Source organism: Xenopus laevis, chromosome 3L (assembly GCF_017654675.1).
Source record: "Xenopus laevis strain J_2021 chromosome 3L, Xenopus_laevis_v10.1, whole genome shotgun sequence".
NCBI classification, from domain to species: domain Eukaryota; kingdom Metazoa; phylum Chordata; class Amphibia; order Anura; family Pipidae; genus Xenopus; species Xenopus laevis.
Genome location: NC_054375.1, coordinates 41,205,472 through 41,220,602, shown reverse-complemented (window position 1 = coordinate 41,220,602; position 15,131 = coordinate 41,205,472). Strand labels below are relative to the sequence as shown.

The window sequence follows — 15,131 nt, the reverse complement described above, 5'->3', positions numbered from 1 at the left end:
AAAAAGCATATTCCTTGACAATTTTCCCCTTTTGTCCCTCAATTACTTGACTCTATCTTAGACACAGAAATAAAAGTATAAAGAAAACTCCCAAATTCTGCACATTTTCTTTAAAAAATTGTCTGTGTATAGATTATTTCACAGATAACCAGATGAAGCAGGCTGGTCAGCCATGTCCCTTAGTGAATTTATTTTAGCTTGATGAATAAATACTCTTAACAGGAAAACATAGCAAACAAATTGCCGATGCCCAAATTTTACTGAATCCATTGTTTGACAATACTGGGAATTCTACAAAAATAATGCTGCAAAAATGTGTCCAAAACCCAAGTTTTCAATGATAGCATTGTATGTTTTTTCTAACCCAATATCTCCCTGAAAGAAGCTGCTGCTAAGCTTGAACTCTGCAAAAGTATTTTACAGTAAATATGAAATTCACACACAACTCTATGGAAGATAACGACATTTATTGCAAACATCAGGAAAAGAGCATTTCACAGAATGCGCTAATGATAGAATATGAGGTTTGAAGACTGAAAGATGGGCTGCGTTTAACAGTGAAACATGTGGTAAATGGGAAAATCCCCTTATGTTTAGTGGAACATTTGAATACATTACACACCAACGAATGGAGGAAAACTGTGAACGTCGGCATCAGTAATCTAAAATACACTAGCACTTTTCTGCCAAATCTTCTTCAGATGATAATAGATTGAAATGATAGGCCGTTTCTGTTCCTGCAGACAATCTATTTCACTAATAACCATTTGTGGAATGTCCTATAGCAACACAGCTTTGCCAGCAATGCCTCTTACACTGTTTAAAGAAATCCTAAAAAGGGATGAAACCTATGAAAAACCATATGCATACATTTTTAAATCCAATTCTTTTTTTTAAATATATTGGCATAAATGCAATGAACTATAAAAGAGAGATAGAGCTTTCCTCTCCATTAGGCTTACATGCTAAGGATAACAAGGACACACAGTAAAGTTTGGTAGACAGGAATATTTTTTTATAAAATTTGGTTTGAAAGAAGAGAACTGTACATAAATATACATATAGGAAACTAACCGTAGACCTTAAAGAGATACTGACACCAGAAATAAAACTCTTTTGAGATGGTGAAAGCAAAAATATAGACGAAGACATGCAGCATGTTGGAGGTTGCATTTTACCTCTTTAGGATGATATCACACTATACAAATTCTGTGCCTGTGAATTTACAATGGAGTAAACTCATGGGGTACGTTCCTCGGAAAAGCAAAGTCACTAGAAAACTTCTTGACTATGAAATGCAACATTGTTACCTCAATCACTAGGGATATTACATGATCTATATTCATTGAACAACCACTTTTATTTGACACTAGTGTCCTTTAGCAAAAAAAAAAACAGATGAAGTGATGAACTCAGCCTGTCCACATTACTTAGAACCAAACTGGTTAATAAAAATATTAAACTTAAAAAGCGCACACATTTTTATCCGTCACTATAAAATGATGCAATTTATTTAATTGATTAGTCCTCCAAAAAAAAAAAAAATAATGAAGCTGTGTCATTCATGTGCCCTTATCAAAGTCAAAAATGGAATTGGAACGTCTGATTCAGCAGTATTTTTTATTTTAGTTAGCTTTTTAGTTTGGATATTCATCATAGCTACGTCGTTCAAACAATTTACCTGAAATAGCAGTGGCACGGAAATCAATATGATCCATATTTTCTGCTGCATAAACACTGTTGCTCTATTAACAGATTTGCAAAAGGAAAATGAAATGGAACATTTGTCAGGTTTTGCGCTGTGTTGTGGTAGGGACGTAAGTGAAATTGACAAATTAGGTTAACTTAGTACTGTTGCAGTCGCCAGGTTCTCGCTAGAGTCATTTTTCAATGGCATTTAACTTCATAAATGTAATTCTTGGTTCATCAGGGGCCTACAGTGCGCATTGTTGCGAGAATACTTTGACCTCCTTGTGTGTGGTTTTATCCTTGCCTGTAGGGTAGAGTTGTGCTTTTATAGCTTTTCCTTTTTTCTGCCCCCTTCCTTTTTAGAAGATCTATAGAGACTGCTAAACTAAATAATTGCTAGAGATTGGCTAAAAGGCCCCATGGTATTTGCAGTAATAAGAATCACTTTCCCAGGACAAATGTAAAACTTGTCATTATTGACCATGGTGCTATTAACCTAACAATATGTTCACATTGTTATTTATAGAGAGCTAGTTGTATGTGAAGTGCTGCACATTTCTTACAATACATTAATTGTACAGAAGGGGACAAAAACTGAAATTAATATACAGTTAAAGAAAGTCCTTCTAGGCAACTAGGATAATATATTGATTTATAAAACTGGTCTGTGATCATTATGAGGACCCTAGTTTCTAATTGATATGATTAAAAATGGTGGTGGTGTAGCCTGTAACACTGCTAAAAGTCTGGAGAGGCAATTTATCATGAATGAGCGGGGCACATAGTGAAAAAAGCAGGTGCAACTTTTATGTACTTTACACCGTGCTCCATGGTTTATAATCCAAGTATGCAGTTCCTTGTGCTCCAAACTGGTGTTGTAGTCATGCAGGTATTAGAGGAAGGTATGTAGGTGTCTTTTGTCCAGTTCCCCATGGCTAGTCATTAAGACAGGGTTGCCTTGCTCCCACCCACAAGTTCTGTGTTCTGCTCCTCATGCCAAAGGTGCAGATATGTCCCAGGCTCAATGCTTCTTGAGTGAGAGGTGGGATTTAGAAGCAGTATGCTATAGCTATTTCCCAAAGAGTTCCCAGGTCTCCCCCCAGAGTTCTATGAAACTTTTTTCCATTATGATATACTGATCTCAAACATGATTGCTGCATGTAATTATAGCATTTCTCATTAACAGGCATTATATATTTCAATACAATGTAAGTTACATGAACTATATCATATTTGTTGCCATGCAAGTTATAGTTATTGACCTATTCTTCCTTTGCACTTTTAGTTGACTGTATGGACCCAACGTGCTCTAACCATGGGGTTTGTGTGAATGGAGAATGCCTCTGCAGTCCAGGTTGGGGTGGCCAGAATTGTGAACTTCCAAGAACACAATGTCCAGATCAGTGCAGTGGACATGGGACGTACCTCACTGACACAGGTCTGTGTAGCTGTGATCCTAACTGGATGGGTCCTGATTGCTCTGTTGGTAAGAAAAATATTTCTAACTGGTTTTCAAATTGCTACCAGCCCCTTCACCAACAACACTCTTGTGCCATTAGAAAACTGGGAAACGCTATCCGTGTTGCCATCTCATTGAATCCATATTTAGTTTTTATATGTCAGTTTAATAATAGCGTTTCTATAACATAATACTAGTTACAAACTTCAACACGTTCTGTACGAAAGCGAATTCAGTGCTTATCATTTACAGCGCTTAAGTGAGTAGTTAGGTAACGGTTTGAAAATAACTCACTCTGAAATCCAATAAGTCAATCAAAATGAATATGCCTTGTTTTTGTTCTCTATTCTTAAGCAAGGAAAGCTCTTAAAACCTAACCTGGAAAATTGAACATTTAGTGCTTTGTGGTAAAATGACATTTGCAAAAAATATGGAGCAATCCGAAATCATTTTGAGATTATTATTCAGGTCAGATGTGACATTATAAATTATATATTGCTACTATATTTGTTAAGTTTTGATATACACATATTTTCAACTAAAATTTCTAATTTAAAAAAACTGCAATGCTTTTTTTTTTTTTATTTAATCTGTTTCCCAAAAAATGCAAATAGAAAGGATGACCTTTTTACTCCAGCTCTGCAATTCCTTAGTAATTTAACTTAGGGTTTATTATATGAAAGGGAATGTACTGGGAGATAGATGGCAACTAAAACGCCTTATATTTTTGTGGGAATATTTGCTCCTGTCTGGGTAACCTGACTTCCATTTGGTGGGATAATATACCAGTCTATTGAAACAAAATGCCAGGGTTCACTACATAGAGCTACAGTGGTTCAACTGCTTACTGAAATCTAATTATATGGCTGGCTTGAGACTAAAGCTCAAAAATCGAACTGATGCTTCTATGAGCTCTTTTGCCATTTACATTCATTTTCTGTTTTAGTTGTGTCTAAGATATTTGCAGTTTTATATCTGTATAATATTCTATAGTCCGCACCCATAGGGTCTACTTGAACATAGACAATTAGGGTCGTTGACAGTCTTGGCCTTTAACAAGAGCTGCTGATCTGATTCCAGCCTAGCAGTATAAAACTGCACAAAAAAACTGAAAATGAACGTAATTTGATAAGAGTTATTAGGTTAGATCCCCAAACATTTGTCCAACCACTAAACGTTAAATAAGTAGGTAGGAATTTATTGATCAATAATTTATGCTTCATGTACACGTCATAAGGCAAAGGTTAAGTCTCTATTGAAGCAGTTTCTCTACTTACAAATGTCATAAATAATAGTGTAATCTCTGTTGGTTCCCTCCAATAGAAAAATGATATCTTTAGGGAAGCAATAATGTCCCAGGGATAGCATATATTCCACAGGGATATTTGGATCAACCAATATAATGTGAGGAGTGTTACAGGTCGTAAATCAGGAAAAAAAAATGTGTCCATTGTCTAATATATCAGCATAAAAGGGGTGCTCAAATAATTAATGTAATTATGTCAGGGCCATTTAAACAGCTATTCCAAAAGGCAGTATATTACAAAGATAAATAATGAAGTTAGCATTTAATTGGAACGGGAATAATATCAACAAAAGACGTCTTATCTTAATGTGTCTTATTTTGCTTATTTATTTGCATATTTTTATTTGAAGTCTGGAAATGTGATCCGTTTTTAATTAAAAAAAAATCTAAACACTAAATTTAATTGGGAGTAGATGGTGATCTAATTAAGGAGCAGACGCAATCAGTAAGGCACTTTCAATTGTGTGTTAGTTAATCTAACTTGCACTCAAAAATAAGCAAAATAAACCCCATTTGCCAGTAGGGCATATTTTTTCCTTTAAAGAACATATCCCTGTACTTTATGCTCAGCTCATTCTTTTGTTAAAAAAAAAAAAAGTAAAAAAAAAAAACGATTTACAGATAAAAATCAAACACAGGTACTTTATCAATCATAAAACCACACAGGCCATTTATCTCATAAATTGCATCAGTAGAAAGCCGTACATGGAGAACACTGTAAGAGAATCCCATGAAAAGCCTCTCCAACATGTTGAAGATGTCTGGTGATAAAATTCACACAATGGAAAATCTAGTCTGATCACAAGTACTAAAGACAAAAAACGGTGAATTAATACACTTTTCAGATAACACAATGGATTTGTAGCTTGGAGCTAAGTACTATCACAATATCCTATACCAAATTCTGGAAAACCGCTATTGTAAATAAATAGATCAGAGTAAACACTGCATTTTATTTTCTGTTGGCTGCCATTGTTTACTAAGACTATTCAGTTGTTCTCTGGTCACTACATAAAATACAATTTCTGCAAAATCCGAAAGAAGCAAAAAGTACAATAGGGGAGAACATTGCCGGCAATACCCCATATTGTGTCAACTTAATTCCTTAACAGTTTAAAAAATATTGTATTAAAAAAAAAAACCTAATAGCGTAGAATTTTTGGTTTAAAAAAGATCACTTGTATTAGGCATTCAAAACAAGCTTATTTACTGTCTTTATTTAAAGTTGATAGCTCAACAGAAGTCGCACAAAGTTATACAGTAACAAGAGCACCAGATGTTAAACTTCATTATCACAAGGGCCCTAGAACAGTAAAGCTAGCCCATAGGTGGTCCGAAAATTGTACATACTTTCATATGATTATGTCTGCACGTCTATGGCCACCTTAAGACCCGACAGAGGTCCACGATGGAATCTGGTGGCAAAGCTTGGTTGAACTATCATTGTGAGCATCACCACTTGTATCAACACCACTGTCAAAATATTCTGGTTCTTTTCCCACTCAGCTGATAATATAGGATATATAGTGGCAAAGTCACTATCTCCCCCTATGTGTTGCACTGGCAATATTCATTAAATAGGATGTTTGTTTTTTCCACCAAGCTCAAGCAATTATCATTTTGAAAAAAAACACCAAAAAGTGCTTCTCTGTAAACACTTGCTGGCAAGACTTGCTTGCCCAAGGGTGTTCTTGATAAACCTAGGTAAACTAGTGTACAGTCAAAATGTATCAAGGCATCTACGATACAATTAACCTGACGAATGTTATCAGTATCAGACTATTGGCCTGCTTATAACCCCAAGCCTTTGCACTTCCACCCACTTTTTATATAATACTCTTTAAACTTAATATTATATTTATATTTTTAAGATGTTCTTATACTTTTCTACTTAAACCTTTTCTTTTTTTTTATATATATATTGTACATGATTGTTTCTAAAATATTCCAAATAAAAGGGACATCACAAATTATCTTAAATTTCCCTTAAATTGGTTGTATGCAATTAGGTTTATGCTTTTTCAAAAAAAAAAAAAATGTTTATTAATTTGGGACGTTATAAAATAATTTTATTTTTGTTTTGCTCTGTCTGTCTATTTCTATAATACTCATATTTTCCATGTTACAGAGGTATGCTCTGTGGACTGTGGCACTCACGGCGTTTGCATTGGTGGAGCGTGCCGCTGTGAGGAAGGGTGGACTGGGGTGGCATGTGACCAACGGGTTTGCCACCCTCGCTGCACGGAACATGGATCATGCAAAGATGGAAAATGTGAATGCAAAGATGGCTGGAATGGGGAACACTGCACCATTGGTAGGCAAACGACTGGCATCGAAAGAGGCACATATTGCTTTATTCTCATACTACATATTGTCAAAATTGTCATTATGCTCTGTTCCATAAAGGGTGCCTGCAAAACTTCAACACCACAGAATTTGCTAAAACATATTACGCTGTATAAGGGTATTCCGGACAACAGTAGAAAAAAAAAATCTGCACTTCATAATCTCCTGAGGGCAATTGTCAATGCAATACATAAGTTTTATTAACATTTATAAGGCAGACCTTTATGGAGCATTACTTTTGACAACTCTCATTACTGCAAGTGTAGAACTGATCAAATGCATGAATGCTAGAAAATTTAGAATGTGATTTTAAATTATGACTAGTGATGGGTGAAAAATTCACGAAAAATTGTGAAATTCAAAATTTTCACGAAAGTCATGACATTTGAATGTTTTCATGAAAAAATGGTGCAATTTGAAAGTTTTCACTAAAAATTTGTGCAATTCGAACGTTTTCACGATAAAATCGAGCAATTCAAGCATTTACACTAAAATCGAGCGATTCGAACATATTCACAAAAAAATCGAGCAATTAGAATGTTTTCACAAAAATATCTAGCATTTTGGACAGTTTCACTAAAAAATCTAGCAATTCGAACGTTTTCATGGAAAAAACGTGAAAACCGTAATTTTCAGCAGCCGAAATTTGCGCAAATTTGTGCCAGGCGCATTTATTCGCCCATCACTAATTATGACATATCTCAGTGCTTTTTTCAAAAATTTGGTTTGTTGGAATCCTTTAAGACAGCCAAATCCACCTAGGGGCCGGTTAAGATTGCCGGTGCTTTTTAGCATGAGAAAACTTAAAAAAAAATCCTGTTTGAGTTTCCTAACTTGCTGGGTTTTGGGCTGAAAAATGCAGGATTTCCTTAACGATTGCTTGTGCCGAAAAGAACAAGAAATCCTATATAGGCCCCTAAATGCCACATATGTGGCAAGATGGAGCACCTTAAGTTACTTGGTTCAGCAATGTAATGTATAAGTAAAGTGGTGGTTTGTGCTAGAGTTTGGTTTGTTGAAATCACACACACATATACTTTTTTTTTTATAGGTTGTTTGAAAGTATTTTTAACTAATTAAGGGTTAATTTTCAATGGTAGCAAGACGACATTCACATAAAGCAGACCTGCTACTATCAGTAGCCATTGAGTTTAGTTATCATGTAATTATCAGGCTCGTATCATTTGGCATATGGGATTTGGGCAAGCTGGTGCACCTTAAAGGGGATCTATTGCAAAAATGAAAATTTAATTTAAGCTTCATCTCACTGAAATAAGACACTTTCTAAGTACAATCAGTTGAACATTCTGTACAGTTTAAGAAATAATCAAGTTACTCTTCAGTATCTCACTCTCCACAACCTGTCACTCTTTATGCTGAGGTCTGGGTCAGATTTTAATTGACAGGTAGGTCTACTATGTCTTTTAGGGGGGCTTTCTTTGTTAGCAGTAAAACTCAAATAACCAACAGGCTCTGGAATACACCCTACACATTCAGGGAAATAGGATTTCCATCAGAGCCAGTCATTTTTAAAGAGTGGGCTCCTAGGTTAAGTATTACACCTAACTGTCAATCAAAAACTGACTCCATCTACTACATGAAGCCAGAATGAATGAGACAGGTTGCTCAGAGGGGGAGAGTGAATAGTATCTTGATTATTTCATAAACATCACAGAACTTGAGCAAGATGAAACTTATATTAAATATTCACAATTTAAGTTATCTGTTGCTTCTAGGCTCTGATCACAACTCATATACTATGCAGAGAGTGATACAGCCCCTGGAGTGAGCTTTTCTAGAGTTTCCTTATCTAGATAAAGGGGTTTTATATCAGTGCCCTTTATTTATATTTTTTTACTGTACTATCTTCCCCGCACCTCCTCATTTATCTTTTTACTTGTCAGTGCATTGGTAAAATGCCAAAGTCAACGAAGCACAGTCTTTTCTCAGCTCCTGCTTGCCTTGTAAATGGCAACATTGTTCTTGCCAATATTCTCATTTTGAATTGCCTGCACATCGAGAGGCTAAATAATAGGACTGGCACGACTGATAAAACTTTTTTCAATGCTGCAAAGAGGAAAGAAAAGACTATAAATGGCGCGGCGTGAAGTGCAGGGCTACTGAATGATGTATACTGTATGAATGTTAACGAGAGCTTGTGAAAAGGCAAGTAGATTCTAGGCAAAACTTCCGCTTCAGATATGCATCAAACTGGAATTGGATGCAGTGACCTTATTCCTGACAACTGTGATGTCTGTCAGCTGTACCAAATGTTGTTGCATCAATACAATGGTACCAAACCCTGTTGTTTTTTGTACAGGTATGTGTTAATCAGAACATGTGCACACAATACATTATGAAGGAAGCCTGCCAGTACTTTAATGTCATTTGAGATCCATATTGTAGCAGGTAGCCATAACGCAAGGGATGAAAACATAATTTTGCCTCTTTATAAGTCCCTGGTAAGGCCACACCTGGAGTATGCAGTGCAGTTTTGGACTCCAGTCCTTAAGAGGGATATAAATGAGCTGGAGAGAGTGCAGAGACTAAGTGCAACTAAACTGGTTAGAGGGATGGAAAAAAAATTATGAGAGTAGACAAGGTTGGGGTTGTTTTCTCTGCAAAAAAGGTGCTTGAGTGGGTACATGATTACTCTTTATCAGTACATTAGAGGGCATTATAGAGAGGTAGCTGGAGATCTTTTTTTCCACCAGAGGCCACCCCTTCAGACTAGAGAAAAATAACTTTAATTTGAAGCAGCGTCAATGGTTCTTCACAGTGAGGTCAGTGAGGTTGGGGAATGCACTGCCGGGTGTTGTTGTGATGGCGGATTCTGCTTTGAAGAGGGGCTTGGATGATTTCTTGGACAATATAATACCATAGGCTATTTTGAAACTAAGATCTACAATTAATATAGATACTGGTTTATATAGCTATATATATAGTTTCAGTGACTGTATGAAGGAGCTGGTGTGGGTGTTTGTATGTATGGACACTTGGGGGCAGATTTACTAAGATTGAGTGAATAATTCAAATGCAAAAATATTCGAATTTCAAAGTATTTTTTGGGGTACTTCGACCATTGAATTGGTCGAATTCAATCGAATCGAATGATTCGAAAGTTTTGAAGTAAAAATTGTTCAACTATTGAACTAGTCTCTTTAAAAAAAAAAAACGTTGACTTCATACTTCGCCACTTTAAACCTACCAAAGTGCAATGTTAGCCTATGGGGACCTTCCAGAGCACTTTTCTAAGTTATTTTTGATCTAATAAAAATCATTAGATCGATCGCTTAAAATCATTCGAATCGTTCGATGCCAACGATTTCATCATCCGATCGAACAATTTTTATTCGATTTTGTTTGATCTAAGCTTTTGCGCTAAAATCCTTGAATTCGATATTCGAATTCGAAGGATTTTACTTCGAGGGTCGAATTCGAGGGTTTTTTAAACCTTGAAATGCGACCCTTGATAAATCTGCCCCTTGGTTTCATTTGGAGGGGTTGAACTTGATGGACTTTGGTCTTTTTTCAACCCAACTTAACTATGTAACCAGACCAGTAATTGCTCGCAATGAATACATTACCCTTTTAGTAGGCATCTGTATCTGTGCAAATGCTAGGTTATACTGGTTGGTTATGATACTGACACCGTCACAATGGTATTTGATCTCTGATGTAAGTGGAGGAGGAAATTATTAAGCTTCTTCACGGACATCTTCATTCGACCAGGACATCACTGACGCATTACTAATAAGAGTTAAATTGTTTTATGCACAGTATGCTAAATTCTCAACAGAATATCCTCCGTAAATCAAGGACTTCTTTGTCACATGATTAATTCATAGACTGCTCACAATGCTGGTGAAATGAAAGAAACCAACACGAAGAATTGTATACAGTATCTCTGCTTCTTCCAGAGATGCATAATATATAGATATGAAGATTCAGTTCTGCTTTAGAATTCCCATTAAATATGTCTATGAAGGTCACTTGCCTTTCGTTGTGGGCAGCAACCAAAATGCTTACATTCCAGATTTCAATTCTTTTGGGCGTTTTATATCAATCCAGCGTCAGCAGGGTTATAGACTTCATTAAAATAAAAAATCTGCAATGTGGAATATTAATATAATCATGTTCAGGTATCTTTTTCATAATTCACATTTTATCAACAATCTTAATTGAAGTCATATATACAGGAAGACGAGATTAATCGCTTTGCCCTACAAGTAACTTTCTGTGCGCGTTTGCTTGCACATACCCAGAATCCCTTGTCTATTTCACACTGTGTGAGTCAGGTATTTGAACAAGATGTACCGTGTGAAAAGTTCCTAGGAATGCAGAAGAGACAGCTAAATGCTATTGTCAGGCAGAATGGAAGCTAGGATAACTATTTCTAGAAATGCACAGTATAGTGGCAAAATAGATTTGGTGCTTGATTAACAAGTGTAGATGGAATAAATGTCTCACTTTCTCATCTTATGGAATATGCATACAGGAGTGGGATCCTTTATCCGGAAACCAATTACCTAGAAAGATCCGAACTATGGGAAGACCATCTCCCATAGGCTCTATTCTAATCAAAATCATTAACAATGACTGGATTTTTCTCTGTAATAATACAATATAACTTTGTACAGGTATGGGACCTGTTATCCAGAATGCTCGGGACCTGGGGTTTTCCGGAGAACGGATCTTTCCGTAGTTTGGGCCTTCATGCCTTAAGTCTACTAGAAATTCATTTAAACATGAAATATACCCAATAGGCTGGTTTTGCTTCCAATAAGGATTCATTATATCTTAGTTGTGATCAAGTACAAACTACTGTTTTATTATAACAGAGAAAAAGGAAATCATTTTTAAAAATTTGGATTATTTGGATAAAATGGAGTCTATGGAAGACAGCCATTCCGTAATTCAGAGCTTTCTGGATATCGGGTTTCCGGATAAGGGATCCTATACCTGTACTTGATCCCAAATAAGAGATATTTAATCCTTATTGGAAGCAAAACCAGCCTATTGGCAGTTGCCATTTAGGGGTTTGCGAGTGCACCAAATCTGACTGAACCAGGATTCTCTAAAATATTTGAATGCTGTTCAGTAGCAGCTAAACAATTTGCACGGGCTACAAACTGCTAAAGAAACCCTAAGGTAGGGGGCTACATGAGAATGTTAATTAACACCTTGAGAATTTCGTTTTGTGTGTTATTCATAGCACTCAAAATACACTTGCAGCCAGATTTTCTTAGGCATTCTATAAAATGCAAAAATCATGATTATAAAGCAACATCGCCACCTAATGACTGGCTACAGTCAGCTGAAAATGTATTTCCTGAGAAAAGAAATATCTTTTAATTAATAATAATCTGCTCAAAACTGTCCATGACTCTTCTATGTTTACTAACTTCATTTTCTAAGCAAAGCGACATCCAAAGACTTTTTCCAGTTCATTTTCAGATGGCCATAGCCTATTGGTCGAAATGAACAGCAGGTGGCAGTGTTGATTCAAATTCATTATATTAGCAGTTTAAACGCGGCAATATCTTGAAAACGAGAGACAAAAATAATGTACGTTTTTGCAGTGTTTGAGCAATCTAGGCAATTTTACATTCCTTAGTTGGAGGGATTACTTTTCCTTTATTATAAACAGATGCAACGTTAAGGTTGTTTTGAAAGCCAAAACAATCTAATGTTTAAAATATACATTGCCTTAATTTCTTATATGTTCCGTCAACAGAAAAAATAATTTATATATATATATATATATATATATATATATATATATATATATATATATATATATATATATATATATATATATATATATATATATATATAATACACAAAAGCCATGAATATCTTGTAAATTATATCCTTATAAACGGTGAGTTCTGATGTCATCAGTTATAAACGGTGAGTTCTGATGTCATTTCTGATGGTCATGAAACTCCTCGGTAACGTATAATATCCTTATATTTTACAAGAGGGGGTACTTATTCACTATATATATATATATATATATATATATATATATATAATATATATATATATATATATATATATATATATATATATATATATATATATATATATAGTAAGTTATAAAACTCCATTCCTAACTTATTTAATTGTAACATGTGAATTGAGTAATATGGCTACTACATAATAAATCATAAGCAAGAAACAGCTTTGAGCATCTGACATTCCAATCTTTTTTGGGTAAAACATAAACATTTTGGCCAGTTTCCTTGGCCAGTTAAGTGGATCCTGTGTGATTTGAAACCTGTAGAGAATACCTCAACAATATGTGTGCAGTGAAGCAAAGGTCTTTGTGTACAGTCAGCTATATCCTCCTATTATTTCACGTGTTTTTCTAAAATAGTCAAGAAAAATAAACAATTCTACTTATAAACAGAGTATTGTACCAATTTTAGCTGTGCTGTTTCTATGGCGCGCTGGCCACACATTAGGGAATAATCCTGAAATATACAGGAACAAATAATTAGACCCTCGTCTCCAAGATTTTGCAGTGCAACATTAACTGAAGGATTCTGGGATGAACATTAAACCTTAGTCGTTTCTAAAATAAAAAATACCAGCATAGTAGAAATCAAGTCTGTATTCCCTATAAATTACTCAGATTCCATTGCATTGCTTGGCAATTGTAGGTAACTGTACACAACTTTGCAAGGCCGTAACATTTAGTACTTAAATTAGATTAGATTTAAATAATGATAATTGCAGAGCAGATATTACTACCACCTTGGTATGTTTTATTCTTAAATGTATTATTTTGTATTGTTTTAGTGTATATAGTATCTTATTACTAAAATACTCTCCATGCAATCGTATAGCTAAATGGTAGTTATTTTTGTTTAGTACATACATGCAAATAGTACATAGTGGGGCTCATTTATAAACTTTGCACAAGGCAGATTGGTTCGCACAGTGAATATATTTGCCCTGCGCATGGTTATATTTATAAAGCTGAATAAGAGTGGGCAAACAGAATTGAGATTTTTTTTTTTCGCAATGCGAATGTCTATAAGAGCTTTTTAAATATGTCAAAAAATCGCAAATTGCGAATATTTATGCGCATTTGAATTACGTCACAACTTTGGCGGCGGAGAGATTATTTGCAAAACCGTTTTCGCAAATAGCGCATTTAAGTTATTGTCAACGCTATTTTCGTGCACTTTGCATCAGTGGGCCGTAAACACCTGTCTCATTTGCGAAAATGTATTCACAAGACTGGAAAAGCGGGCAGAGCAGTGCAATATATTAGCGTTCAGGAAAAAGCATGGGCAATACAAACGTTTGTGAATAAATATGTGCTGCGAGAACTTTGTGAATGACCCCCAGTATTTGTTACCTCTGTAACTCAACTATTGATACAAAAATATAAAAGAACTGCTCCGTATCTGCCTAGAGTTTGCGTCAGGTAGGTAAAGGTAGGCCCTCCCGACCCAAAAACAGCAAACAGTTTGGTCCTAGAAGCACAACTGTATTAAGAGAAGTACTACCACTACCCTTTATTTTTGTACTTGCTTAAAATACATCAAAAAGTATTTTCTTGAAAATATCCATTATATTAATTGATTGTACAGCTGCTTCAGAGAGACAAATCTACAACTTCTCAGCATGAGACCTCGTTTCTTCTAATATCTCTTCTTCTAATGCCCTTATGTGTGTTACTAGACTGCTGCTGCCTACCATTGGTTGCTACTGATAAGCTAATATCCAAAAGTATATCTCAGTCCCCCTCCATCAAGCATTTGCTTATCTCAGTTCCATTATTCCATTAAGTGGCCTGCATATTAACAAATCTATAGTGCATTATCAATTTTGCTGTACAAACTTCTAGTGAATTTCTAACATGTTTAATATGATAACTCTGTTCTTCTGAAGGGTATTTCAAGAGACAAAGATATAAAGGGTCCTATTAAAGACGTGCTTTACCATTACGTTAACTTTTAGTATGTTATAGGATGGCTTATTCTAAGTAATGTCTCAATTGGCCTCAATTTTTTGTTTATTACAGTTTTTGACTCACTGTTTCCAGATTTTAAATATTAAAAATCTTAAATCTAACAACCAGATGGCTGATATTGCAAATTCAAAATTGATTGAATTAAAAGCTAAATAACTCAAACCATAAATAATAGTCCCTTCACATTTTCTTACATTTTAAATTCTTATCAAGTCTCGCAAAACAACAATAAGTTATACTACACCAGTTACAATAATGTTAACACGACATGTACCAAATAAGCAGAGGGATAAATTGAATGAAAATACATAAGTGGGGGTTCTTGGTACACCAGAAGTGAA

General features: G+C 35.1%; 1 protein-coding gene across 5 annotated transcripts in view; it reads left to right on the top strand.

The window, feature by feature from the left end:
- Nucleotides 1-15,131, top strand: part of LOC108710917 (teneurin-2) — a 1,136,107-nt gene that overhangs the window by 968,021 nt on the left and 152,955 nt on the right. For all 5 annotated transcript variants that reach the window (XM_041586173.1, XM_041586172.1, XM_041586171.1 and 2 more), the window contains 2 exons: nucleotides 2,975-3,175; nucleotides 6,583-6,768. In XM_041586173.1, coding sequence (XP_041442107.1) covers nucleotides 2,975-3,175; nucleotides 6,583-6,768 — 387 coding nt within the window. The remainder of the gene's footprint in view (nucleotides 1-2,974; nucleotides 3,176-6,582; nucleotides 6,769-15,131) is intronic.